This window comes from Antechinus flavipes, chromosome 4 (genome assembly GCF_016432865.1).
Source record: "Antechinus flavipes isolate AdamAnt ecotype Samford, QLD, Australia chromosome 4, AdamAnt_v2, whole genome shotgun sequence".
Lineage (NCBI taxonomy): Eukaryota > Metazoa > Chordata > Mammalia > Dasyuromorphia > Dasyuridae > Antechinus > Antechinus flavipes.
In genome coordinates, this window is record NC_067401.1 from 283827899 (window position 1) to 283853953 (window position 26055).

Here is a 26055-nt window from a genome sequence, read left to right on the forward strand (position 1 = left end):
TGGATATGGGGTCAAGAAAGGTCTTGGATTTTAATTCCACCTGACACATTAGCTACATCACCAAAGGTAAGTCACTTCATAGCTCTGTACTTATTAATTGTTGTGAAAATCAAATGATGTAATTTAAAGTACTCTGCAAATCTTAAAAATCTTACATAAATGCTGTCAGAGAATGGATTATATTTTTAGAAATGTCGTAAATGTATTTAGGGCCAAATCTGGTATATAATGTAGATAGTCAAGCTGGATAACATTTTTTAAACAAACAAAAAAAATTAGTCATAAACTGTGGAGTTTCTTTGAGGTGGAGAAGAGATGAAGATATGGATATTTATTGGTTCTAAGGGTCAATTCCAAAAAAGGAACTTTGAAAAAAACCATGAGCAATATCATTGGTAGAATGTGATGATTTCAGAAGGGACTTTTTATATGTATAAATATTAAGTATGCTTGTTTATTCAAATCTTACTACTTAAGCTCATATGCCATCTTAATAGCAATTTGTCAATTTCCATTCTGCTAATTTTCCACCCTAACTAACACTCCCAGGAAGAAAGAAGAAACAGAAATCTAAGCAGCCGGATTGTGAAAACTAGAGGCCAAAGGAGGATATAATTATATTTGGCTGTAATCCACTGGGAGGAAGCCCGCCTTCCTCTCAGCTTTGAATCACCTGCAAATTTAGTAAGCATATGATTTATACCTTTATCAAAGCCATTAGGAGAATGTTGAACAGCACACAAAACAAATACAGATTCCTAGAGTACTGCAGTGATGTCTTTCCACCATTCTGACTCTGTTACCAATGAGTTTCTGAATCTGGTCATCCAATAAATTTTGAAGTCATCTGTTTCTTCAAACAGATTCTTATTGCCTAATTCTTATGTCTCTACTCTCTTCTGATGGCATGAAGTTTAGGATGGGAGGAATTCCAAAGGTCAATCAAAAATAACTTGAGACCACAGTATCACAGGTTCATAGAATCATAGAATTTAAGGCTGGAAAAGACCTTAGCTCTCTCCCAGTTAAAAATAAAAAATTTAGAAGTAGAAAGGACTTTAGTAAAGTGGTACAATGAAGTGTCAAGCCTAGAGTCAGGAAAATCCAAGTTCAAACTTGAAGCCTCAGTCATTTATCAGATGTGTGATCCTGGGCAAGTCACTTAACCTGTTTGCCTCAGTTTCTTCATCTGTAAAATGGGAATAATAGCACCTAAACCCTTAGGTTGTTGGGAGAATCAAATAAGATAATATCACTTAGAACACTGCCTAGCACATGGTAGGTGTTATATAATGCTAGCTATTATTATTTTTCAACATCAACTAGTCCAACTACCTCATTTTACCCACAAAAAAACTGACATGGACCCTAAATGGACCCTGATTCAGAGGTCACTTCTTAAAGGCTTCAGGTGAATGACCACCTGCAGTCATCTTCTATCCCAATAAACAGATATCCTTCAGTGAATTCCTGAATTTGTCAGTCTATCTTCCTTCTTTCTTCATGTACCCATCCCAACCAACCACATATCCAATCTTTTGCCAAGTGCTAATCTTTAACCTTTCAATATCTCTGGTCAAAGATCTTTGATGCAGCTACAGCTCATCATCTCACACCTGACTATTGCCACGACCTTCAGCTTAGTTTCCACTCCAGGGTGCTGCCTTTTATCTTGCTAAATGCTTAGGCCAGACCATATTATTTCTTTACTCATTAAACTTCATGCCTCCCTATTGTTCCCAGGATGAAAAATAAAATCCTGTTTGGCTTTTAAAGTCCTTCACAACATGGCTCCTTTGCAGACTACAACCCAGCAGTCTTCCTCCTCCTTGCACAAGACAACTCTGTCCCTTGTTAGAAACCAACTCTATGCTTGGAATGCTCTCCCCTCTCAACTGTCTCCTGGCCTCTCCACTTTCCTCGAGTCTTAGCTAGAATCCTACCTTCTGCAAGTGGCCTTTCCAGCAGCCCTTCAGTGCTATAACATTCCCTGAAATTGCTACTGACTTACTCTGTATTATTTTGAATTTATTCAATAAGATTGATTTTCCCTTAGCCTCTAGGTGAGATAAGCCCCCATTGACCAAAAAGGCATTTTTGACCAGGAGATAGCTGAGCAATTTAGAGGTTAAAGCAGACTTAGATGAGGTACTCCAATGAGATTCAGGGCAATGTGAATTCTCTATACACCTAGGAGGGTATAGAATGTAAGATGGAGGCTGCCAAAGGCAACTTTCAGTTATTTTCAAATTTCTGCCCAGGGTAATGCTTTAGAAGAAATCCATTGTGGTGAGGGAAATGGAAAAAGGTAGACAATTTTTTCTTTTTCGCCTTTTCACTTGTACCTTCAGGGTCCTCATGTCCCTGAGGATCATGCCATAGGATTATAATACACCTATATTAAGGATTTAATAGGTTCATAAGGGCTCATGTGCGAAGGTAATTCCCACTTGTAACACTGTTTGTGTGGGGATATGTTCTAAAGCAATCTAATTTTTAAAACACAAGTTATAAATTAGTTGGGGGTGGGGGTGTCTGTTTTGATTTTATGATCTAATAATAATAATCTTCCCTCACATCTGGTCTTCTTTTCTCTCTCATGACCAAAAAACCCCATATATTCATATGCCATTTCCTTAGTGTTCAAGTGTATTCTCTGTAGCCAGTAAACAAAATAAAATCACAACCCCCACCACCTTGGCATTCATTATTTATGAGACAGCATGGTATTTTAGGGATTTCGGTAGATTTTGAGACAGGTCTGGGTTTGACTTCTGCCTTCTTGCTTAATCTAACAACTCAACAGTACTTAAATTCAACAAGTATTAAGAATTCACTAAATGTGACAGGTTATCATGGCAATCTCCAAGACAAAAATCTGATAGTCCCTACTCTCAAGGAACTTATATCTGGAGGGGAATTGCGTTGAGGTATGTGGGGTGAAAACAAATGACGGAGAAATATAAAAAGGCTTTAGGGAAGAAGAGCACTAAAAACTGGAAGAACTTTAGAGTATTGTGATGATCTAGGGAGAATGTACATAAAACGACTTTGAAATGATAAAAACTCTGTATAACTTAATAGTGTTGAATATTTCACTGCTTCTTCCTCTCCTTTTTTTTGGTTTAATTCCAAGAAAATTTAGATTAGTGGCATCTTATTCACTGAAATTTCTGTAAGACAGGCAGCAGAAGTAGGCTTCCTCAAAGCAGAATTTCAGATGACATAAAACTTTTCTACCTCTACCATTAGCTGAGATCTGATATATGCTATAATGAGAAAGGTTCAAATGAACTGCCATCCATTCAAACTAGATAACTAAGTTGACAGTATGGACCAAATGAAAAACTGCACTTAAAAAATCTCAAAATAGCTAAATAGTTGATGCATGAAAATGACAAACTTGTTTTGTGGCACAAAATATTATGAAATGAAGTATTTGACTAGCTGATTTAAGTTATTCCCTAGATCTATTCAGAGAAAACTAGACAAAGATTATGAAGGCATCACCCTTACAAGAAAAGAAGCTTTACATCTTGGTTAATGCAAAACAAAATGTTGATTTGATACTGATTGCTCTGATTCAGTTTAGATTTTAAGGCTGTCATTCTTACTATTTTCCATGATTATCATTTTATTCCCATCAGTTGCTGTCTTCTTTCAAAATAGATTGGTCCAGTTTTCTATCCAATGTGCAGTTGAAAAGATGGCAAACAATTTAATTCCCTTCTATGCTACCCCCAATTATTTCCTTTCTGGGAAAAAAAAAAAAAAAAAAAAAAAAAACCAAAACAATCCTTACAAGAACCTACAAATTGGGAATGGGAGTGAGGTAGGGAGCATTTTAGCAACAAGACAAACTAATCTGGAAATATCAATCCCTATGACCATTAGCTCAAAAAAAGTCATTTGGTATCATGGGTACTATATAAAAGCAAAATACGTTTCTATATTAGACTGTTAAATGGCAATAATGGACTGGCCTTAAACACTTAATCGCTTATGACTCTGGACAAGTCACTTGACTGCCTCAGTTTCCTCAGCTGTAAAATGAGCTGAAAAAGGAAATGGCAAAATACTCCAGTGTTTTTGCCAAGAAATCCCCAAATGAGGTCACAAAGAGTCAGAAGGAACAATAAAAACAAGGGACTGGTTTCTAGGGTCCTTTCTAGGTCTATTGCTAAGATCTGATTACAAATCTTTCCATTTTACCGTGGGAATTTTGGATCAAAACGAAAGTAACTATTTTGAAAAACAAACTATTAAAGTATAAAATGTTAAAATAACTTTTTATAATAATTCTTTATTTCTTACCTGCCTGCACGAATCTGGGACTTTTCTGACTTTTCCACTCTGCCCCAGGATACTCATTGTTGGGAAAATGTCATCCAGGTTCCCTTCAGGCCTGGGCTATCTACCTCATCACCTCTCTCTGACCCTGTGCAGGAAGGAACTTGGTTCAGAACATCTCCTCATGGTTCCCCTGACTCACCTTCTCTGGGACTTCTGACTTTTTCACCCCATCCCTTTCCCTCATTCCCCCTTTTCAGGTCTTTGGGTGTGTAAATATCCCTCCATGAGCTTAGAAATTCCTTGAGGGTAGAAACCATATTTTTCTCCTATTTTGTATCCCCAGTACTAGTAACAGTGCCTGGTCCACAGCAGGTATTTAATAAATGTTTATTAACTATTAGAATCACAAAATTATCAAGCCATTATGAAACCTTGGAAATCATAAAGCTAAGAAGAAAAATGGAGTCCAAAGACATCCAATGATTTGACCAAGGTCAGGCTAGCAAATTAGTGGGGCAGCCAGAAACAGATCTCCAGCCTCCCAGACCAGTCCTCTTTCTAACCATGCTGTTTTCTAGCTGAGCTTAAAAAAAAAAAAAATTTACTTCAAGAGAATTATAAGCTTTACAATCAACTTACAGAAAAAAGTTAATACACGATCCCTACTCTGAAGATGCTTATCATCAGAAGGAATGAAAACCTTAAAAAAATGATAAATATATAATCTTTTATTTATATAAATTTATTTCTTTAAGTAACACAAGTACTTCATGCTGTCATTTAAGTGTCACTTACTTCATTTTAAAAGAGATTTTTGCATTCCCCAGAGCCTATCTACATATGCTCCTCCAAACCTCTTTATCCCCCAAAGTATTTTAACCTTAAAAAAAAAAAAAAAAAAAGAGCTCCAAAATCAAAATCTAGTCAAGTTGGACAATGAGTAATAACAAAGTAAACAATAGCAGCATTGAGAGCCAGAGTCATCCAAGGAAGGAGGAACAGGTAGAAAATGTTCTACTTGTTTCTCTAATCAAATGTCAAACCATTCCAGGAAAAAGAGAATAGAGCTCATTGTGAAAAGGTAAAAGTTGCAGAAACACATTCCAACTTTGGCTGATGCAGAAATAAAGTAAAGTAACAAGGTTTCAATTTATGTGTATATATAAGCCTCCCATTGTGGCATAATTTATTATTAATCTTAATTTGGTAACTAGTAAGTAAATACAGAAAGGTTATCCCTCAAACACAGCTAAAAAATCTGAATGAATCATTAAAGCTATTTTGTAGAGGGTTATAATGACTGCTCATGAGAGACTATAAACAGTAGTAACCAAGAAACCATAGCCAAAGTCAATTTCATTCAATAGCTTTTTTACAAACATGGAGATTAAATAGTCCAGCAGTTCACATAACTGTATTTCTATTTTTTAAAATAATAGTTGACATTTATATAGCACTTCAAAGTTCACAAAGCCTGATATAGATACTCCAAATTTTATTTTTCTCATTCTATAGGTAATAACATAGGTATAAGTAATTAACAGAAGAGGGTTCAAACCTTCTTCCTGTGATAGTACTTAATGTACTATAGCTTTTTAAAGTCACTTGCCTCCTGATACCACATCCAAAGGACTAAGTTCTCCACAAATGGAGGATATAAAATTCCATAGAAATTTTTCCAAAATGAAAACAACTCGGAGTAATTAACTAGTTCAACATTCCAATAAACTTTAGTGTAGCATATTTCTTGTAAACTTTCACCTAATGCTAAATTTTGCAGAGATCACTGGGATTATCATTAAGACATTTATTTCCCACTCAAAGAAAAAGACTGGCCTGGAGGATAAAAGGTTGGCCTTAGAGTCAGAAATATATGGTTTTAAATCAGGTCTAGCACATATTTGTTTAGTCATACCATCTCTGTAGACCAGGTAAAGTGCTCATCTGTATGGCTGAAACAAGTTTTCTCCAGGGCCATCACTGTAACATAACTGAAGTCACAAGTTTGGGCCAAAACTAGAAGTGTACCACTTATAGCTGGGAAACTAACAAATAGTGTAAATGGGCTGAGATTGGGCAAAATGCAACTAAATTGCAGAGACAATAAGAAATGTCAATAAAAATTCAAATCTTGAACTGATGTATACAGTGGGAAAATTCTAAGACCTGGCATAGATCTCAGTAAATCTCCACAGCAGGTTATAAAAAAAAGTACATCTGATCCAGTCCAACCCTCTCATTTTTCCAAAGGAAGAAACTAAAGTCCACCTGAAATTATAGTATGGACTTCAGTAAATCTTCACAATCACAACAGATGATCACAGGGATCTCAGGGTCATCGAATACAACCACTTAATTTTACAAATGAGGAAACTGAAGTGCAGAAGTAAATGACAGAACTCTCAATCAAAATCCAGTATTCTTTCCCATACAAAATTTAAGAATATTTGTGGCAAATACAACCCCCCCCCCAACTGAAAATTATGAAGAAGCAGAACCAAATGAGTTTATCAAACATAAAAACTGATCAAATTTATATGAAGAGTGCAATTTTTAGTTGATTTTATACAAATTCCAATTTCAACAAGGCTGTAAAAGGGCAAATTTAAGGAAATCATAAATCAAATGATCAGATTTATGCGAAAAGAGTACAAACTTTAGTGGATTTTATAAAGTTCCAATTTCAACAAGGTTGTAAAATGCCAAATTTAAGGGACTCTTATAAATTAAATGTTTGAAGTTTTTTGTTTTGTTTACATTTGACCTGTTCTCAATAGTTTTCTATAATAGGACACACCAAAAGACCTTTCAATATAGTAATACAAGTTTTAGGGGGGAAAAAAACAACTTACTTCTCATAGTAACATCTATAGGGTTTATACTGGCAGCATGGACCTTAATAATGACTTCATTTGGATAGTATATGACAGGAAACATCATATTCTTTGTGAATCGGAGCACTTCATTCGGCCCGTATTTATCGATTACCCAAGCTGGCATCACAGTGTTCCTGGAAGCCGTGGTGCTGATGTGTCTAACCCGCCAAGGAATCGCCAAAGCCCTGCATCTCCCCGGGCACAGGCCACGCGTCCTTCTCAGCACGAGCGTCTTCAGGACCTCCATCCCCACGTACTGCCAGCCCACGTGGTTCCACAAGTTGCCTCCCTTGAACCTAAAAGTACCCCGCCTCAGTTCGCATTCAGCTAAAAAGTGCTTTAAAAAAAAATTCAATATTGGGACACGAGAAGTAATTTGCAAACAGTCTAGAGTGTGAGATGGCTTAAAAAAAATTTAAATAATGTCGGTAACTTTTTACTCTTCGTGTCAAAGGTCAAAATCCAACTTTAGTCTATAACGAATGGGCTTCTAATTTATCTCCCTCTCCCCCCAAATCAAATAATAATAATATGCAACTCTCTTCTGCTTTCCCCCCGCCCGCGCAGTGCAATAGCTTTGCACCCCCTACCCCCTAAAGTTTCCCGGCCGACCCAGCAAGCGGTAACACTAACAGGGTAACACGCCCGAGGTATCTGCAGGCTGCCTACAAGGTGCAACCCCCAAGCCGGGATACCAGCGAGAGGTCGGGAAGGCACGAAGGTTTAGATGCTTCCTAGTCTCCACTAGTGTCTCCTAACTCATGACCCAAACAGCGACTAACGCGGAGCCAGCCAATGGCGTGCGAGGATCATTACCCGGGGACCAACCGGAACGCACGACGCTGAGGGGTGAGAAGAGACAGATCCAAGATGGCTGCGCCCATGTAATGCCGGCAAGCGGCAGCACTTGACCTTTCCCCCTTCCTCCGCTCTTTTGCGGAGGTCTCTGCTGCGTAACGGGGGCCGGGCAGCTGAGCTCGGAGGGAGCAGCACCATGTTGGGCCTCAGCCTCCGAGAAGTGAGTGTGATCGGCTTGCTGGGGGGAGGGACGATCGCCCGGGCGATCACTGACATGGCTCAGCTTTGTCCCGCAGCATGAGCGCATCAAGCCTGTGCTGGCCAGAGGTTTATAAGTCGGGCTTAGAGCGCCTACAATATAGGGAGGTGTGGTGGGGATGGGATCTTATGTGATCTTCCAAAAGCACCCCCTATTTACTCATTTTGAAAGTGAAAGGTCCCTATAAATAATCCCTTTTATAAATAAACCTCTTTTCTGGTTGTTGTTTCCTCTGTGTGAGTGATCTTGGACAAGTCATTTACCTGTAGAAATCAGTGTTCTCATTGTAGAATGGTCACCGCCCCCACCGGCTCTTCCAGCTCGGTGCGATCTTTCAGTCACTTACCTAGAACATTGTTAGTCAGCTAACGCCTGCCATGTACCTATTGGCTTTCTACTGACTTTATACAAGGAAAGTTACAGAACGCATTTTGAGCCTGTTTACTCCTCCGAAAAATTGGAATGATATTTATTTATTTATATTTATTATTATTATTATTATATTAATTATCATTATATTATATTATTATATTATAAACAATTATTATTAATTATTATAAATATTATAATTTATTAATTTTTCAACATTGACCATTGTAAAATTTTGTAAACTACCTTTTTAAAACTTTTATTTAGGGCTTCAGAATTGGGAGACTACATTCTGCCTCCTTTTTGTACTGCATAAACCTATGCATGTTTCCAGCACCCAGAACTAGGACTAAAAATATATTAAAATACTACATTATTAAATGTTAAATAGTTTAAATAGGGTTAAATAGTTTGGATGACATTTTTTGGTTGAGCTTTTTTGATACTAATCTAGGAAGCTCACTCCATGTTTATTATAATATTGTTTCAGTGAGATAAGTGTTTTCTAAGTTCTAGTTTCTTATGGACACTTCAGAATAACACTGTGAGGCAGGTAATTCAGGTATTATCCCCATTTTACAGATAAGGAAATTGAGGCTCACAGATTAAGTGATTTGCTCATGGCACAGTGTTGATAAGTATAAGGAACAGGAATTGAACTGTCAAAATAGTGTGATATAAGAGATTTCTGCCTTTCAGAGATAAGAATTGACTAACTTGGTTTAAGCAAAGTAAAATCTTGCTTTCCTCCCTACAGTTACTCTGTACTAAATCAATACCCATCTCTCTGGCCTCTTCACTTCCCTTAACTGGGTCATAGCATTAAAAATCACAATCCTAATCATTAGATCACAAGCTAGAGCATCCAGTAATAGAGTCATTGGTTGGCTTTGCTTTCCTAGTTGCACCCTGTTCACCTGGTTTCTTGAAGATTCTGTGAGCCTTTAGTCACAAGGAGAATGTGAAGTAGTGTGAATTGATGAGCACCATTCATATAGTATTTGAAAAGCAATTCAAAATGTTTGCTTTGCTCAGTTATTAGTTTCTCCAGAAGACAGAATTAGAAAATTGCATTAAAGATATATTTTAGCTGAAGATGAAGACGGAAAAAATAGAAAATCTTTTCAGCAGTGAAAAGACTGGACTATCCAGGTGCTATTTATCTGCTAGAGATTCAAGATCACACTGAATGATCATTGAATGTTTTATGGGACTTTTGCAGGTATAGTTTGATTGCAGTTCTTAGGTCCCTTCCAACTCTGAAATTGTGTGATTCTGTTATTATTTGAATATTATGGAATAGCATATTGTTATAATGTTCTGTATTTTCTGCATATCCATAGGACCTTGTAGTTCAAGACTTTTTGAATGAAGTCATGGTACTGCTGGCTACTTGCATAATTATATTGCAAATGGATTTATTTAATTGATTTGGACTAGAATATAATCTCCTTGAGGAAAAAGCTTGGTTTTTTTGTTACCTTTCATTCCTAATAGTGTGTGTGTGTGTGTGTGTGTGTGTGTGTGTGTGTGTGTAGTATATGTGTATGTATGTATAACACATACACACACGTACACTCTGTGTGCTTACTGTATGTTCATTAAATTGAATACATTGCAGATTTCTGCTGCACTGAAGCAAGGCCAAGTCAGTCCAAAGGAGCTTTGTCAAAAATGTCTCTCCCTTATCAGGGAAACCAGATTTCTTAATGCTTACATTACTGTAGCAGAAAAGAAAGCCTTAAAGCAAGCTGAAGAATCAGAAAAGAGGTATGAGAAAGGTAAATTACTTAAAAGTGTTTTTATTACTGTTTTCCTGGAAGAATTTAATTAGATTAGCATTTGGGAAGTGATGCTTTTAATATAACATATGCTCTCATTTAATCAAATTGACATGAAGAAGAATAAATAGATGGTAGTAAACATGTAATTTGGAATATTCAACTGTTACAATTTCCATTTGAAATTAAATTAAGTGCTTTTATGACAAAGATTGTAGTTCGTCTATGTAGCAAATATTTATTAAACACTCTCCTGGTGCCAGTCATGGTGCTAAGCACTGGGGACATGAAGGTAGAAACAAAATAATTCCTGTCATTGAGGAGTTTGCTGTCTTCTGGGGGAGAATGATACTTGTGCTAATAAGTATTGTCTGAAGAAACCAGAGAGATTAGAACCAGGCCTGACATTTGAGATAATTTGGGAAAGGCTTAGAGGCTGGGTTTCGAAGGCTTTCCTGGATTGAGACTTGAAAGGATCCAAAGCTTCTGTCAGAGGAGAAGAATGAGAGCCTTCCATACACAAGGCATGACTTCTAGAAAGATTTGAGGCATTAAGTCTGGGAGAGTTTGTAAAAGGGATCATTATGGACTAAGGTTGTAGAAGGAAATGGGAGACAGATCATAGCAACAGGTGGGGGAATGTACTTTTAAAAAAAATTCTGAGCTGTTTCTTCCTTGTCACTTCACTGACTTCCAACACAGGTCAGTCTCTTGGAATTTTAGATGGAATTCCCATTGCTGTAAAAGACAATTTCAGCACTGCTGGCATTGAAACAACATGCGCATCCAATATGCTAAAAGGTAAGGGTGTACATTGAGAACTTTCTGAAATGAAGCATTGATTCTAATTCATGTGATACTCTGGAGTTCAAAATAAAATTACCCTCAGAATTAGTTCTTCTACTAGGAAATGATAGTTTTCCTTACTATCTAGACTAAAAATTTTTTTTTACATCTACACTTTCAAAATGAAAATTGTTTTTATCTTCTACAGGACTAATGAAATAAGTGTTTAGTGACTTTGAAGTTGAGTTTCTCCCAGGCACTTCCACGGACATTTCATACATGCAATAATTTCTCTTGACCTCATGCCTTATTTATAAAGTAGGAATAAATGTAATGGGTGTTCTCAGTATAGTGGTGAGAGGGCTGCCCTTAGAATCAGCCTCTGATCTGACTTGGCAATAATCATTAGCATGATGACTTGGTATTTATTTACGGAGTCATCTCCCTACATAAGATGCACTCAGTGCCACCAGGTGTACTAGAGGGAAACAGATCCAATAGTGTTTGTGATTTGGAGGGAAATAAAACTAAAGGGAAGATTGGAAGATCTAGAACTAAAAAAAGACATGCTATCTCATCGAAGGAGAGCTTGGTAGTTTGGGCACAGAGAGATGATGTCCAGTTTGTCTCTTGTCAGTAACTGTAACTATTTAACTGTTAATTATTTTTCAATTCAGTTCAACAACTGTTGAGTGCTCACTGTGTGCAAGACACTCTGCTAGATGCTGTGGAAGCAGAATTAATCATGAAATGAACTCTGTCCTCAAAGAATTTATATAATATTTTAACATGGAGCCCGCTGGGCCCAGATCTTAATCCCAGCATCGCTGCTTATAATGTTGGGCTTTGGGAATGTGGTGTCTTCTTTCTGAACTTTATCCTCATCTGTAAAAATGAAGGAGTTAAATTAGATTATTTTTGAAGTTTCCTCCAGCTCTAAATCTATGATCCTGTGTTTACAGATGTGAATAAAGGAAGCAATTTCAAGAGGGAGAAAGCACTAGAAAATAATTCCCCAAATAATAAATAGCTAAATAACTTGAGAAAGGCTTACTGGATGAGCTGGGCTTGGAAGGAAGCTAGGAAATCTGAAGGTGAAAGTTGAGGAAGCACATTTCAGACATGGAAAGATAACCACTGTGAACAAAGATATAGATGTGGGGAAGGGAAAGTCACAAATGGAAAACAGGTCAGTTTAATTTGGGAGGATAAATAAAAAAGAAGCTATGGAAAGAAATCCCCTGAAAAGTCAAATTGTTGGTTTCAAAGTCCAAATTGAATATTTTGTGTTTTATTCTAGAAGCCATAGGGAGCCACTAAAGATATTTGAGTGGAGGAAATGACATGATCAGATCTTTGTTTTAGGAATACCCATTTAACAGCTGTGAATGGAGAGAACACTATGATCTATAAAGATCCTCAGACTTTGGAAGGGAATGGTCACTAAAATATCCTCAGTTGAGGCCAGGATAGAGTCACTTGAATCACTAAAAATATAACTGTACAATGTTTTGCTTTGCATTTTAAGAAATTTGTTATTTTAACATTTTTTTCAAAATTGAATTCTAAATTCTCTCCCCTTTTTCATCCTCTTCCTCATCCCTTGAGAAAATAAGCAATATATGAAATCTTGTAAAATCTGTTTTCACTGTAGCCATATTGCAATAACAACAACAACAAAAGACAAGAAAAATAAAGTGAAAAAATTATACTTCATTTTGTCCTCAGAATTCATCTCCCCTGGAAGTGGATAGCATTCTTCATCAGGAGTCCTTTGCAATTGTCTTAGATCATTGTATCAATCAGTGTAGCTAAGTTTTTCATTTTTTATCATTATTAAAATCTTGCTATTACTGTCTCAGTGAAATGGTTCTGCTCACTTCACTATATCAATTCATATAGGTCTTCTCAGATTTTTCAGAAATCATCCCCCTTGTCATTTTCTTATAGCACAATAATATCACATCGTAATTATATACCACAATACTTGTTCAATCATTTTCCAGTTTCTCTCCATTTATAATTTTTTGCTACCACAAAAAGCTTTTTGTATATATAGATCGTTTAACCTTTTCTTTGGTATCTTTGAAATACAGATCTAGTAGTGATATTGCTGGGTCAAAGGATATGCAGAATTTTATAGCCTTTTGGACATAGTTCCAAATTGTTCTCCAAAAGGGTTAGACCAGTTCACAACTCTTATCATCAGTGCATTAGTATCTCCATTTTTCTCTTCAGCATTTATCATTATCTTTTTTTGTTATGTTAGCCAATCTGATAAGTGTGAAGTGATATCTCAGAGTTGTTTTAACTTGTATTTTTCTAATCAATAGTTATTTAGAACATTTTTTCATATGATTATAGATAGCTTTGGTTTCTTCATTTGAAGGGGAATTACTTGTCTTATAAATTTGACTCAGGTCCCTTTATATCTGAGAAATAAGGCCTTTGTCAAAAATTATCTAAATTTTCCCCTCAATTTCCTAGTTTCCTTCTAATTTTGGCTGCATTGATTTTGTTTGCATAAAAAAGCTTTTAATTTCATGCAATCAAAATTATTCATTTTACTTCCTATGATCCTCTCTATCTTGTATTTGGTCATAAAATCTTCCCATATCCATAGAACTGACAGATAAAATTTTTCACACTTCCCTAATTTACTTATGATAGCACTTTATTTCTAAATCACCAATACATTTTGACCATATCTTGTTATATTCAGTAAGATGGATTTTAAAATTATTCACACTTAACAGACTTTTGGAAAGGTATACAGATATATAGCAGGTTAGCATGAGGGAAACTATAGGGCCTGTAAAATTCTGACCAAACTATAAATAAATAAATGTAAAGAATTTTGGAAGTGAAAAGCTACTTTATTCACTATTTTGTCATGTATCAAAAACAACTCTGATATTATTTTTCAGGTTACATACCTCCTTATAATGCAACAGTTGTTCAGAAGTTATTGGATCAGGGGGCCATTCTTCTAGGAAAAACAAATTTAGATGAATTTGCTATGGGGTAGGTAACATTAAATAGCTTTTTTCTCCTTTATCTTGTTTTATCTTTAGTCCAACTAAGTAATAGAGTCCTACTTTAGGTAGGTGAATTGCCTTTTGTGATTCAATGACTGTAATTTTTGTCTCACATGTGAAATATGGCAGATGAAACTATTATATGCATTTTTGGTCCAGCAGGACCAGCAACTCAAGATTATATGATAAATTCTGTAAAAAAAAAAAAATTAGCAAAGCAAAATGGAAAGGACATTGGACTTAGTGTCAGAAGACCTGGATTAAGAATCTGCCTCTAACAGCTGCCAAGTGAGTGAATTGTGGCAAGTTTCTTTTCTGACCCTGAATTCCCTCTTCTCTAAAATGCCAGGGGAAATAGGGAGATTGTATGGTTTAATGGTTCTAGTTGTTTGGAAAACATCTTTAAAAAGAACCTTAAAGCTTCATATCAATATGAATTATACCCTGTACTGACAGTAATTTCACAGGAGCTACTTTTCAGTAGTTTAAAAAAAAATGTTGCATCAAAATGCAGGAACAAATATTCTGAATTTTCCCCCTTTTTAATGACTTGAGGAGGAAAGCTCTTTGCACTATCTCCAGCAGACCTTTTCTATTTTAAAGGAGTTTGTCCAATAATAGGTTTTTAGTGATGTTACAAGATCATTGTTTTTCTCAAAATTTTTGTCTATCAGGGCTTGCCTTAAGGGCTCTTTTCTTGTCATCTGTGTTCAGAAAAGGGATTTATTGTCCTTTGAAACCATCCTCTGTGATTTATAAGTAATTTCTCCTTTAATTGTTAAAAATTATTGGGGAAATAGGATGTAGGCCTCTGTCTCTTTCTTTACATCAGAACAAGATTCCATCCTTTCCATTCAAACTCCACTAGATTTCTAGATGAGTGGGCAGGAACAAGTCAGAAGATGAAGAGAATTCTCTGTGAATCTACAAATATGTGTGTTTTAATCTTCTTTAACTATTTTGCCTTAGATCTGGAAGCACAGATAGTATATTTGGGCCAGTTAGAAATCCCTGGAGTTATTCAAAGCAATACAGAGAAAAGAGAAAGCAGAAGCCCCACAGAGTGGATGAAGATTCAAATTGGCTAATCACTGGAGGCAGCTCTGGAGGCAGTGCTGCTGCTGTATCTGCATTCACATGTTTTGCGTAAGATTTTTCCTCTCAATATTTTATATTAAAACCCATCCAGGAGCAACTTTTTTCTTGATATAGTTATAGCCAGAAGCCATAAACAAAAATTAAAAGTAATAGTTCATGCAAAAGCACCACAAAAAGTAAAGATATGCTATTTTCTTCCTGGAAACTATTGTATTATACAATATTAATATCTGTATATAGATAAGTTTTTTAGGTTATAATCTTTTTATCAGTTTATGATAAATAATAAAACAAATATCAAAATGATACTGATGGGTAAATTTAATTGGATATTTTATCTATGTGAATTTAATAACAACAATTAAACTTTCTTTGCTCTTAAAAAAAATTTTAACAGATGAAAGTGGGGGAGGGAGAACTACTGAGTATTTATCGGGCACTTAATTCGTGCTGCCACATTTGCTAGTACAAATACAAAGGAAGACAACATCTTAGAGGCAGCTAGGTGACTCAGTGGATAGAGAGAGAACTGAATCTGGAGTCAGAAAGACCTTAGTTCAAACATGACTTCATATACTCACTAGCTGTATGACTCTGGGCAAGTCACTTAACCCTGCTTGTCTTAATTCTCTCATCCATAAAATGGCAATAATAATAACACCTACCTCACAGGATTGTTTTAAGAGTCAAATGAGATAGTAAATGTAAAACACTTAGCACAATGCCTGTATAGTTTTTTCTCTTGCTCCTAAAGATAGAGAGGACAACTGGGGAGAAGTAAAATAGAAATAGTCATGGACTGAGCTGCCCTCTGAAACTGGTCACTTTTCAATTCCTCTGGAATTTTATTAATCAAATTAAAACCATGCTTTTGTTTATTTGTTGGGTTCAAACCATGTTTATGGTTCATAAAATCTTACAAGTTAGCACAATAGAACTGGATATTTTTTCTCCTTACACTACTTTTATCCTCTTGTAGAAGATCTCATCTTTTTTAGGATCCCTAGAGAAAAATGCTGGCTCCCTGACATAATTCTTTCTGAAATATATTTTTATCATGTTGCATTGCTGTCAATGATTCCCGTGAGGAAACATAGGCTAGAAAATATCTTGAAATGTGAAAGGAATATTTTTATTCTGTATTTTAAATTGATTCAGTGAGGATGAAAATTATTTTTTTTATTTTCTTTAGTGCACAAATTAATGCCTTTGTTATTTTGTTAGTAGCTTTGAGCATGTCTCATCAGCAGTACCTTGTAAATTCAGATCTATTAGATCAGAATCAATAGATAAAAGCAAGGACTCCAAACTTCAGATTGAATATATCCAAAATTTTACAATGAAGTATCTCTTTAAAATTTGTTATTGTTATTGTTGTTGTGATCTTTTTTTTTTAATGGTCTCTTTGAATTTTGTTTTAAAAAAGGTATATTTAAAGGTACAAAATCTTCTAACTGAGGACTGCTTAAATCTCAGGGCTTTGGGATCGGACACAGGAGGTTCAACAAGAAATCCAGCTGCTCTATGTGGGCTTGTTGGTCTAAAGCCAACCTATGGATTAGTTTCCCGTTATGGTCTCATTCCACTGGTGAATTCGATGGATGTTCCAGGAATCTTAACTAGATGTGTGGATGATGCAGCAATTGTGTTGGGTATTTATAAATACACACACACACACGTATATGTAACTTAATGTAGTAGAATGTATTTCTCTCTCTCTCTCTTTTTTTTTTTTTTTTTCCTGTTACTTATCGGCATTATATCCTTTTTTCAGATATACTGGCTGGGCATGATCCAAAAGATTCTACCACAATACAAGACTCTGTTGGACCATTTATACTTCCTATTTTGAAAGATGTTAGCAAGTTATGTATAGGAATACCAAAGGTAACTTTCCTAGCTTATTATTTTAGGGAAATACCATCAAAGCAGAATTTTTGTAGGTTTTTAATAAGAATTTTTATAAGAATTATGCACCAGTTCACAGACTTTTAAAATTAAACATTTTTTTTTAAAGTAAAAACATTCTGAGGATTCCTACGTGTTAGTAACTATATTAGTCCCCAATTTTTGAGGAAAATATCTGTTTCACAAAGAAACCATGAATTTGACAGTGTTTTTAAATACATTTGTATTTTATCAAATGACATTAGTATTTACCTGTATTTGAAAAATTAAAGACATATGTTTGAGACAGTAACTCATTCTACAGAAGGTCTTTTTGCTTTTTGATTATTATTGAATCATTGTTACATGTTTAGATGAAGCTAAATAAAAATCAAAATGACAACATTTGTTGTGCTTATAGACTTTCAGAGATTTTGCAACAATTCTGCAACCCTCCAGGGGTCCTCAGCTCGTGTTGAAAACCACTGTGTGGTAGTATTAAAATTATTCACATATGGAAATTAATGTAGGTATGCATGATGTTCGGTATACCTTTATAAACCAAGTGAAATTAAAACCTTAACTTTTTTAGGCCGAATATTCTAGAAATATAATCCCAGATCTGCTTACAATGAACTTAAATTTTAATGTCAGAGACAAGTAGTATATAAAAATATATTTATCTTAAATATAAAATTATTGTATACAACTATAAAATTGTGAAATAGAGGTTAGTTTGGAAGGGAGAACATTAGCAACTGGAAGATTCAGGAAAAGCTTTGTGCAGAAGATGTCCTGAGCTGCATCTTAGAAGGAAAAAGGGACGTGATGAGGCAGAGATAAGGAGAAAAATACATTTCAGAGATGGGAAATAGCGAAGGCATAGGCACAGAGATGGACAATGGAATATTGTGTTGGAAAAGTGGAAGTTAGTTTGGCTGATTGTACAGTTCAGTGATGACTCCCCAGAAAGGCTGGAAAGGTAGAGGGGGTTTGGGTTTAACCTAGAGGCAATAGGAAGCCACTAGAGTTGGTTGAATAAGTGGTGTCACAAGGTTGCTTTTGAGGAAAATTATTTTGCAAGCATTGGGTAAGATGGACTAGAATGGAGGGAGATTTAAAACAGGGATATCACTTAGGAAGCTGCTGTCAATTAAGAGGAGATGGGGCCTCAAATAAGGGAGTAACTATGTGAATAGAAGTCAAATGGGAAAAATGTTGCAAAGATAGAAATGAAAAGATTTAGCAATTGATTAGAAGACTAAGGATTCTTAATAAGGCCAGGATTATAAACCTGGAAGACTGAAAGAATGCTGGTGTCTTCAACAGAAACAGGGAAGTTTAGAAAAAGGAAGGTTTTGTGGGCAAAAATAATGAGTTTGTTTTGGAGCATATTGAATTAAAATTGTCTTAGGGATGGTCATCCATTTGAAATGTAAACTAAACAGTTGGTGATACAGGACTAAAACTCAGGGAGAGCCTGGGTCTGGAGAGATAGATATGGACATCATCTACGTGGAGATGGTAGGGACACCCACAGGAGAATGAACATAGAGGGAAAAGAGAAGCATAGTCATTCTACTTTTTCTTTTTTGGTTATTTTATCAGGGAGGGAATTCATTGGTATATAATCTACCTCTGTCACTGAAGGTCAGCAAGTCTCTATTATAATGTATAGTCTTAATGAGTTACATGGTGAGCTTCAGTGATCAACACAGACAATATATGGTACTAACCATTTCACTACACTGTTCTCATTGAAGCCCCTCTACTGATACTCAAATATTTTATGAATAACGATATTTGTTCAAATTAGGGCTTCCCTATGATAAGCATTAGAAAGCATTTTTCTTTCAAATGCATTTACCTAAAAGTGTTTTTGATTTATTATCAAAGAGTATAGGCTAACTATTAAACCACTAAAATAATGATTTAGGCCTCTTAGGTCTGAATTCTAAATAGCTGAATTTTAGGCTGCAATGTTGTAACTATATCATTGCATTTCTTTGGGCTTTTATTTCCTAATCTGAAAACAAGATAATGATACTGGTATATGCCATCCAAAAATGTCATGAAATAAATTAGTAGTAAGAATAAAATGAAGTCCCTTTTTAAAAAAGAAATCATTATAGTGTGAGCATTCTAGAAATTCTCAAAAAAATGTATTGTTTATACTCTTTAGCAAAGTCACTTAGCATTTTGTTCAGTTTTGTTCCTTGTGTTTATCTAATTTATTATCAAAAGTCATGGCAAACAAACTCATCTAACTTTGTACAGGTGATCAATTTCATACTGAATTTTTTTTTTTTTTAAGGAATATAATGCACCAGGATTGTCAAGTGAAATGCAAGCTCTTTGGTATAAAGCTGCTGACCTTTTTGACTCCAAAGGGGCCAAAGTAGTGGAAGTGTCTCTACCCCATACCAGTTATTCAATTATTTGCTATCAGATCTTATGCCCAGCAGAAGTAGCATCAAACATGGCAAGATTTGATGGACTAGAATACGGTAAGGCCCACTTTTCTTAGGATTCCAAAATGATTTTATTCAAATAGTTAAAGCTCTGCTTATTCCATAGTAGCAAAAAATACTTTCTGCTTGTTATATGGATATAATTATTCTTAAAAATAGTTTTTGTGGATATTTTTGTTTTCACATTTTGGACACTCCCAAATATTTCCCTCTTTCTCCTTCCCTTATAGTAAAGAATAAAAAATGAGTTTGGGGGGAGGTGGCAATGTTCAGCAAAACTAATCATTTTATTGGAAAAGTCTTAATAGTCTCTCAGATCTTTCCTTTGGAGTCAAGCTTGGTCATTATAATTTCCTAGTATTCAGTTTTGGTTGTTTTGTTACCGTTACTCTTTCTGTTTACATTACAAAAATCATTTTATATATATATATATATATATACATATATATATATATATATATAATTTTTCTGATTCTTCAAATTTCATTTTACGTCAGTTTATATAAATCTTCATATGCTTCTCTGTATTCTTGATATTTTATTTCTTCCAGGAAAAATGTTCCATTAGATTTACGAAGTACAAATCATCTATCCCTGATTGATAGGTGTCTGTTTTGTTTCCATTTGTGTGTGTGTGTGTGTGTGTGTGTGTGTGTGTGTGTGTGTACATATATTTAAAATTACAAGTGTTAATGGTAGAGTAACAGTAAATTAGTGAGTCTTTACACTGTCATTTCAATGAAAATCCACTTCTTGATTGGCTTATTGGCTTGGCCCTATTGGATTTTTTTTCTCATAGGTCAGCCAAAGGTGAAAAGCCACTGAGAATAAAGTCTCTCTGGATTTTAATAACTGTCAAAAGTATGACTTTAGGCCTAGTGTTTAAACAAAATTTGGCTTCTCTTATATGACACCAGTCAGTCAGTAAGCATTATTAAGCACCTACTACATAGTTGCTAGGCACTGGGGATATAAAAAGATACAAAAGATAGCCCATTCCCTCAAAGACCTTACAACTCAAAAAAAAAAGAATGTTTTCTAAGAAGGCAGATTGAGAATGGATTTTTGTAGGGTCTGTTTTCTTCTGCTGGTGATTTACTACAATATAGGGGAAATTATTTTATGTTATATAAGGAGTTAAGACTTATTTTGTATGTTTGATTTGCAGGCCATCGGTGTAATGTAAATGTGTCTACTGAGGCTATGTATGCTGCAACAAGACGAGAAGGGTTCAATGATGTAGTAAGAGGAAGAATTCTCTCAGGAAATTTTTTCTTATTAAAAGAGTAAGACAGCTACAAGATGTTTTATCATATCTGAAAATTCAAAGTCTTAATTTTAAGAATAGAACGTTGCATTTGTGTGTTCTTTCTTTTTGTAAGTTAGAAAAAATCTTATATTTTTAAATTCTCAATTATGCAAAAATCCTCAATATGCATATAGTTGGTGAAAGCTAAATGGAGTCCAAAGGCTTTTTCATTTTATGTGTTCTAGGCCTTAGTGCCATATTGGCTTTAGTCCTGATAAACTCTTAAACAGAAAGTGACACTGATGCTCCTTGGAGAAATTAGAATTGGAATGTAGGTTTTTCCTGTCTTACTTTGAAAAAAGCTGTTTTATCATTCCGAAGGAGTATTTTTTTCTCAACAAACTCAGTTGGCTTTTTTCCATATCAAAATAAAGGCCACATTTTCAACATTAATCAATTGTTAGACTTGATTGGCTAAAAGAAAAAATAATAATATGTTATTTCTGTGATTTCATTAGTTTAGGGGAATACACCTCAGTGTAAGTCACCCCAGTGGTGAGGAAGTACCATTTGACAATCCAGACCATCATCTTCTCTGCATCTCTTAGTCTTAAAAGATGGCCTAGCCCAGGGTTTCGTAAGTTTTTTCCACTCATGACCCCTTTTCACCCAAAAAATTTTTTCACAACCCTGATATTTAGGTATATAAAATAGGTTTACAAGGCAAACATTTACCAATAATATATCATAAAGAAATTTAAACAATTCTTTGTATATATAATATTGTACCATTTATTAAAGACTAAAGCAAATTTGCATACTGATGAGATGGATGTGCTCTTAGAGTACATGTTGAGCCAGATTTTTTTCCCATAAAAATTTCATGCAGTTGCACGGAAGATAGTTGGGGATGAAGAACTGATTTACAACCACCAAGGCAAAGTGAAGGAAACAGGGTCTGACAGAAGCTAATCTCAATTTAGGGCAAATTGCTTTTTACTCTTAAAAGTCAACTTAAGAATTAGCTTAGACAACTTTTCATTTTGCTTATTTCAGTTCCTGTTTAGTTGCTTCTACTCATCTTTTTATATAAAATAGGAAGAAATTTCATAAGTTATCAGAGAACTGCATATTCTTAAGAATGCAGATTTTAAAATTATTTTATTGTGATCATCAACTTTATGTACATCATCATTGGTACAACTGAAAACTGACTTTTTTTATGTAGACTCGAGATTGAATAACAAAATTACTTAAACTTATGTAGTGCTCACTTCACAAAGTATTTTTATATTCTTTATTTTAATTGATCTCATTCTTACACAACCTTGTGAAATATATAGGAAGAGATAATGATAGCTATTTTATAGAGAAAACAGAAACCCCAAAAGTTACCTGGCATATTCAGGGTCTCAAATATCAACAGAACTCCAGTGTTTACTTCTAGCCCAGTGTTCTTTTCTTGCTTAATGCTTTCTTATACTGCCATTCATTTCCAAACATCACAAGTGTGGGACACAATGAGAATTATTTTCTTTGGGAATTTATTTTTTATTAGAGTGAAATTCAAGAGGGGATATTGAATTCTTCCTTTAACATTGATTTATATGTGACTGCATAGATTCAGTCCACATTGTAATTTTCTTAGAGAAAAGTATCTGACAAATCAGATCTTTTCTATCTTCATTTAAAAGACAAATCAAAAAAACATCCTTGAGATTACAGTGTCTAGAAGATCAGATTCATTGTCTATGTCTTTAACTTTAAAATCATACTGGCATCAAATACAAGTTGGGCATCTTCTTGTTACTGATTTGAATAGTTTCATAGGATTCACATTTGTATTTTATTTTTGTTTCTTGTGCTAAATTTGCTGATTAACCAATATATTATTAGCCAATTGTTACATTAGGATTTTTTTCTTTGTGCTGCTAGAAGTGGGTTTCTGAATTTATCATTCAGTCACCAAATTCCATGTGTTATTGAATGCTCAGAAAAAAAAAATTGTGTGTTCATTGGTTGCTCAGTAAATTGAGTGACTAATACAAATATGATACTTAGAATTGTTTGATTATCCAATTTTTAAAGAAATCTATCCTTTAAATGTTATTTGAGCTTTTAAAAATCTGTATACCATGTCTAGATTTATGATCTATTTGAGATTTTCTTTTCAAATATCAACTATTTAGTAAATCTTGAAACTGCACTTGAACTAAATGATCTCCAAATTTCCTTCTAGTTATAAAAGTTTACATATATACAAATGTATTATATACAAATACAAGTGTATACATATACATAAAACTAAGTGTAAGAAATCCAGGATTTCTTTTTTTACTGTTTTTTTATGTAGACTTTTGAGATTGAATAACAAAATTACTTAAACTTATGTAGTGCTTCTCACTTCACAAAGTATTTTGAAATGAAATAAAGATTTAAAAATAAATAAGTACCCAAATCTTCCATTGTGGACTCTGGAATGTTTTCTATTGTTCACAGCTGTTCCTTACTTATCAGAGTGCCAGGGAGTGAAGCTATTGTTACTCTCAAGGAGATAGTCTCTTAACTTCTTAACAGTACAGCATTGGCTTTAAAGTGTACTCTCTATCTCTTTCTCCCCTGTCTCTGTGTAAACATGCCTCTTTCCTTTTTGTTACTTCTTATAGTCTCAGATTAATTTCCTACTAATTGCAATGACATACTACCAGGATATGGTTACATATAACATTGCATAATACCCTGGGCTTAGGTACAATGAACTCTGTCATCTCTTGTGATCATTGAATGAGTTTTTCTCCATGAATGTATATGTCATATCATGTGTTTATTATCAGTTTTAAAAACAAATTAAACACAGTAAAATATGCCTAAAAGTATAATGAATGTAATTTAATTGTTTTCTAATGACTCAGAAGACACTTTAGGATTTTGTAATACCTTGGTTATTATTATGAGCATCAAATGATCATCATATAATAAAGGAGAGGCCACTTGTTGTAGCAGAAAGATTCCTGGACTTGGAGCTGCAATCTCTTGAGTTTTAGGCCTACCTCTGTCCTTCAGCTCTTGCATCTCTTCTAGTGCTGAAATTCTGAAATTTTCAAGTTTTATCAGTCTTAAGTGCTGGTCAGTAGTGAGTCTTGGTTCATAAAATGTCAGCTAGACTGACTTGATCATTGGAATGGCCATGTAAGGTTTATCCAGCTGTCAGGAGAAGACATACCATTTCATTAAGGCCAAGATTTGTTTTCCCTCATGTGAAATTGAAACTTATATATTTATATAACAAAATGTCTCTAAAATGTCAATCGTTTTCGCACAGGAACTATGATGATTACTTTGTGAAGGCACAGAAAGTGAGACGACTCATTGCTAATGACTTTATGAAGGTCTTTAATTCTGGCGTGGATTTCTTGCTTACTCCCACCACCCTTAGTGACGCAATACCCTATTTGGAGTTCATCAAAGAAGACAACAGAACTCGCAGCTCCCAGGATGACATTTTTACACAGAGTGTAAACATGGCAGGTGAGGCTGGGGTGGGGAACACTGTTCAGATCTCCAAGGCTAATTTGGTTTAACTTTGGATACTCAGCCTAATCCTCACCTTAGCATGAGACATACTGTTATCTTAGAAAAAGAAGTTTTTATTGTCAGTGCTCAAGTAGACCTTATATACCCTTGGTAACTGAGTCAAGATCTAAGCAAGCTGAAATACTTCAGTGGCATTTTTTTATCCCAGCTGGAAATTAGACTTCTATATAGTTCTTGGGGAAATTAACCTTTCAAGTCATCCTCCACTCAACTCAGCCTGTATTGGTTAAGGAGCTGGTCTGTATCAGGAATTATGATCAGAGTGTAAGGCAAATAAGAATTCCCATCTTCAAGATTGGCTTATATTCTGTTAGGCAGAGACAGCATTGAATCATGCTTCTAAAACTGGAAGAGACTTCACTGTTGTTCAGCAGGGTCTCTTTTTTTAGATGAGGAAAACAACGTCCACCAGTGCAGGAAAGTGATTCACACAGTGCCCCCAGGTAGTAAAGCCTCGGAAGCACAATATGAATCTGGGTCTAGAGGTAGCACTTTTGCCTCTGGCATTCCTCCTCCTGACATTGTTATATACTATGTGTTTGTGTGTATGTATACACACAGACACACACACACGTGTGTGTGTAAATACTATGTATTACATGTGTTTACTTTGTGTGTGTGTGTATAAATATGTGTACTTAGACACATAGATATATGTTAATTTCTTGAAGAGGAGAGGGCTCAGGTTGGAACAGCTGTGAACAATAGAAGATATTCCAGAGTCCACAATGGAAGATTTGGGTACTTATTTATTTTTAAATCTTTATTTCATTTCAGATTCCAAAACAAGAGGCTAAAAGATAATAGAAAAATCAAAAGAAACCAATAAAAAATTTTTTTAATGAAATAAGGGGCATAAAATAACTTTTAAAAAATAGAACAATCTCTTGTTTCCTTCTGCTCAGGTTTGCCAGCTGTAAATATACCCATGGCCCTCTCCAGTCAAGGTTTGCCAGTTGGGCTGCAGCTGATTGGACGTGCATTTAGTGACCAACAACTTCTTACTGTTGCCAAGTGGTTTGAGGCACAGGTGCAGTTTCCTGTCATTCAGTTTCAAGAATTAATGGATAATTGTCAAGCTTTCTTTCAACATGAAAAGATGGCTTCAGTTTCATTAAAATAGTAATGATAAAGACTTTTGTACAAATTTAGAATGACTTTGAAGGTATTTTTACTTTTAAAAAAAAAGGCTTTTAAGAAGTCACATGATCTTCCTAAGTGATTATAATTGAATTTATTTTCAACATAATAATTCTAATGATGATGGGCTTACAAATTGTAAATAAAAATATTTCAACCATTTAACATGTATTGAATATACTCTATATGCTAAGCACTCTGCTTTGAGGGGAGATAAGGAATAATAGGAGGCAGTCAGCATAAATTTGAGTAGTAGCCTTGAGTAGGTTACACCACTACTGAGAGACAGAGAGCAAATCAGAATACAAGCACACACAAAAATGGGACCCTCTAGCAGGTGCAGTTTTTGTCTAGGTGCTCCAATCTTTCCTCTGCTTGTTGTTTCCCATTAGTTTCTAAGACAAAGAATCCTTTAC

The 26055-nt window shown here is 34.9% G+C and overlaps 2 protein-coding genes across 5 annotated transcripts in view; one reads left to right on the forward strand and one right to left on the reverse strand.

Annotated features, from left to right (window-relative positions):
* The window catches only part of RTN4IP1 (reticulon 4 interacting protein 1), a 62973-nt gene extending 55036 nt beyond the window's left edge, over positions 1-7937 (reverse strand). Inside the window, exons 1-2 of one of the 3 annotated variants that reach the window (XM_051997467.1) lie at positions 7803-7937; positions 7146-7465 (exon numbers count right to left, since the gene is read on the reverse strand). In XM_051997467.1, coding sequence (XP_051853427.1) covers positions 7146-7416 — 271 coding nt within the window. In that variant the 5' untranslated portion in view covers positions 7417-7465; positions 7803-7937. Of the gene's footprint in view, positions 1-4314; positions 4530-7145; positions 7507-7802 lie in introns of those variants that run through there. The other 2 variants (XM_051997466.1, XM_051997468.1) reach the window with 2 other exon arrangements.
* A 104-nt stretch (positions 7938-8041) lies between these two features.
* Positions 8042-25804, forward strand: QRSL1 (glutaminyl-tRNA amidotransferase subunit QRSL1). 2 transcript variants are annotated; one of them, XM_051997464.1, is made up of 11 exons: positions 8042-8187; positions 10217-10376; positions 11079-11177; positions 14090-14186; positions 15170-15346; positions 16775-16950; positions 17073-17185; positions 19500-19692; positions 20825-20942; positions 24228-24433; positions 25405-25804. In XM_051997464.1, exons 1-11 carry the CDS (start codon positions 8164-8166, stop codon positions 25620-25622), a joined length of 1581 nt encoding a protein of 526 aa, XP_051853424.1. In that variant the 5' UTR covers positions 8042-8163; the 3' UTR covers positions 25623-25804. The 2 variants fall into 2 exon arrangements, with proteins under 2 accessions (XP_051853424.1, XP_051853425.1); XM_051997465.1 differs by lacking the exon at positions 8042-8187 and having other exon boundaries at positions 10301-10365.
* The last annotated feature ends 251 nt before the right edge of the window (positions 25805-26055 follow it).

Bases quoted from the DNA above. Each gene is read 5' to 3' on its own strand.
- QRSL1 (XM_051997464.1), top strand. From the start codon at position 8,164: ATGTTGGGCCTCAGCCTCCGAGAA. The intron at 14,187-15,169 runs GTAGGTAACATT...ATTTTGCCTTAG, and splicing joins TTAGATGAATTTGCTATGGG to ATCTGGAAGCACAGATAGTA. The intron at 16,951-17,072 runs GTATTTATAAAT...TCCTTTTTTCAG, and splicing joins TGATGCAGCAATTGTGTTGG to ATATACTGGCTGGGCATGAT.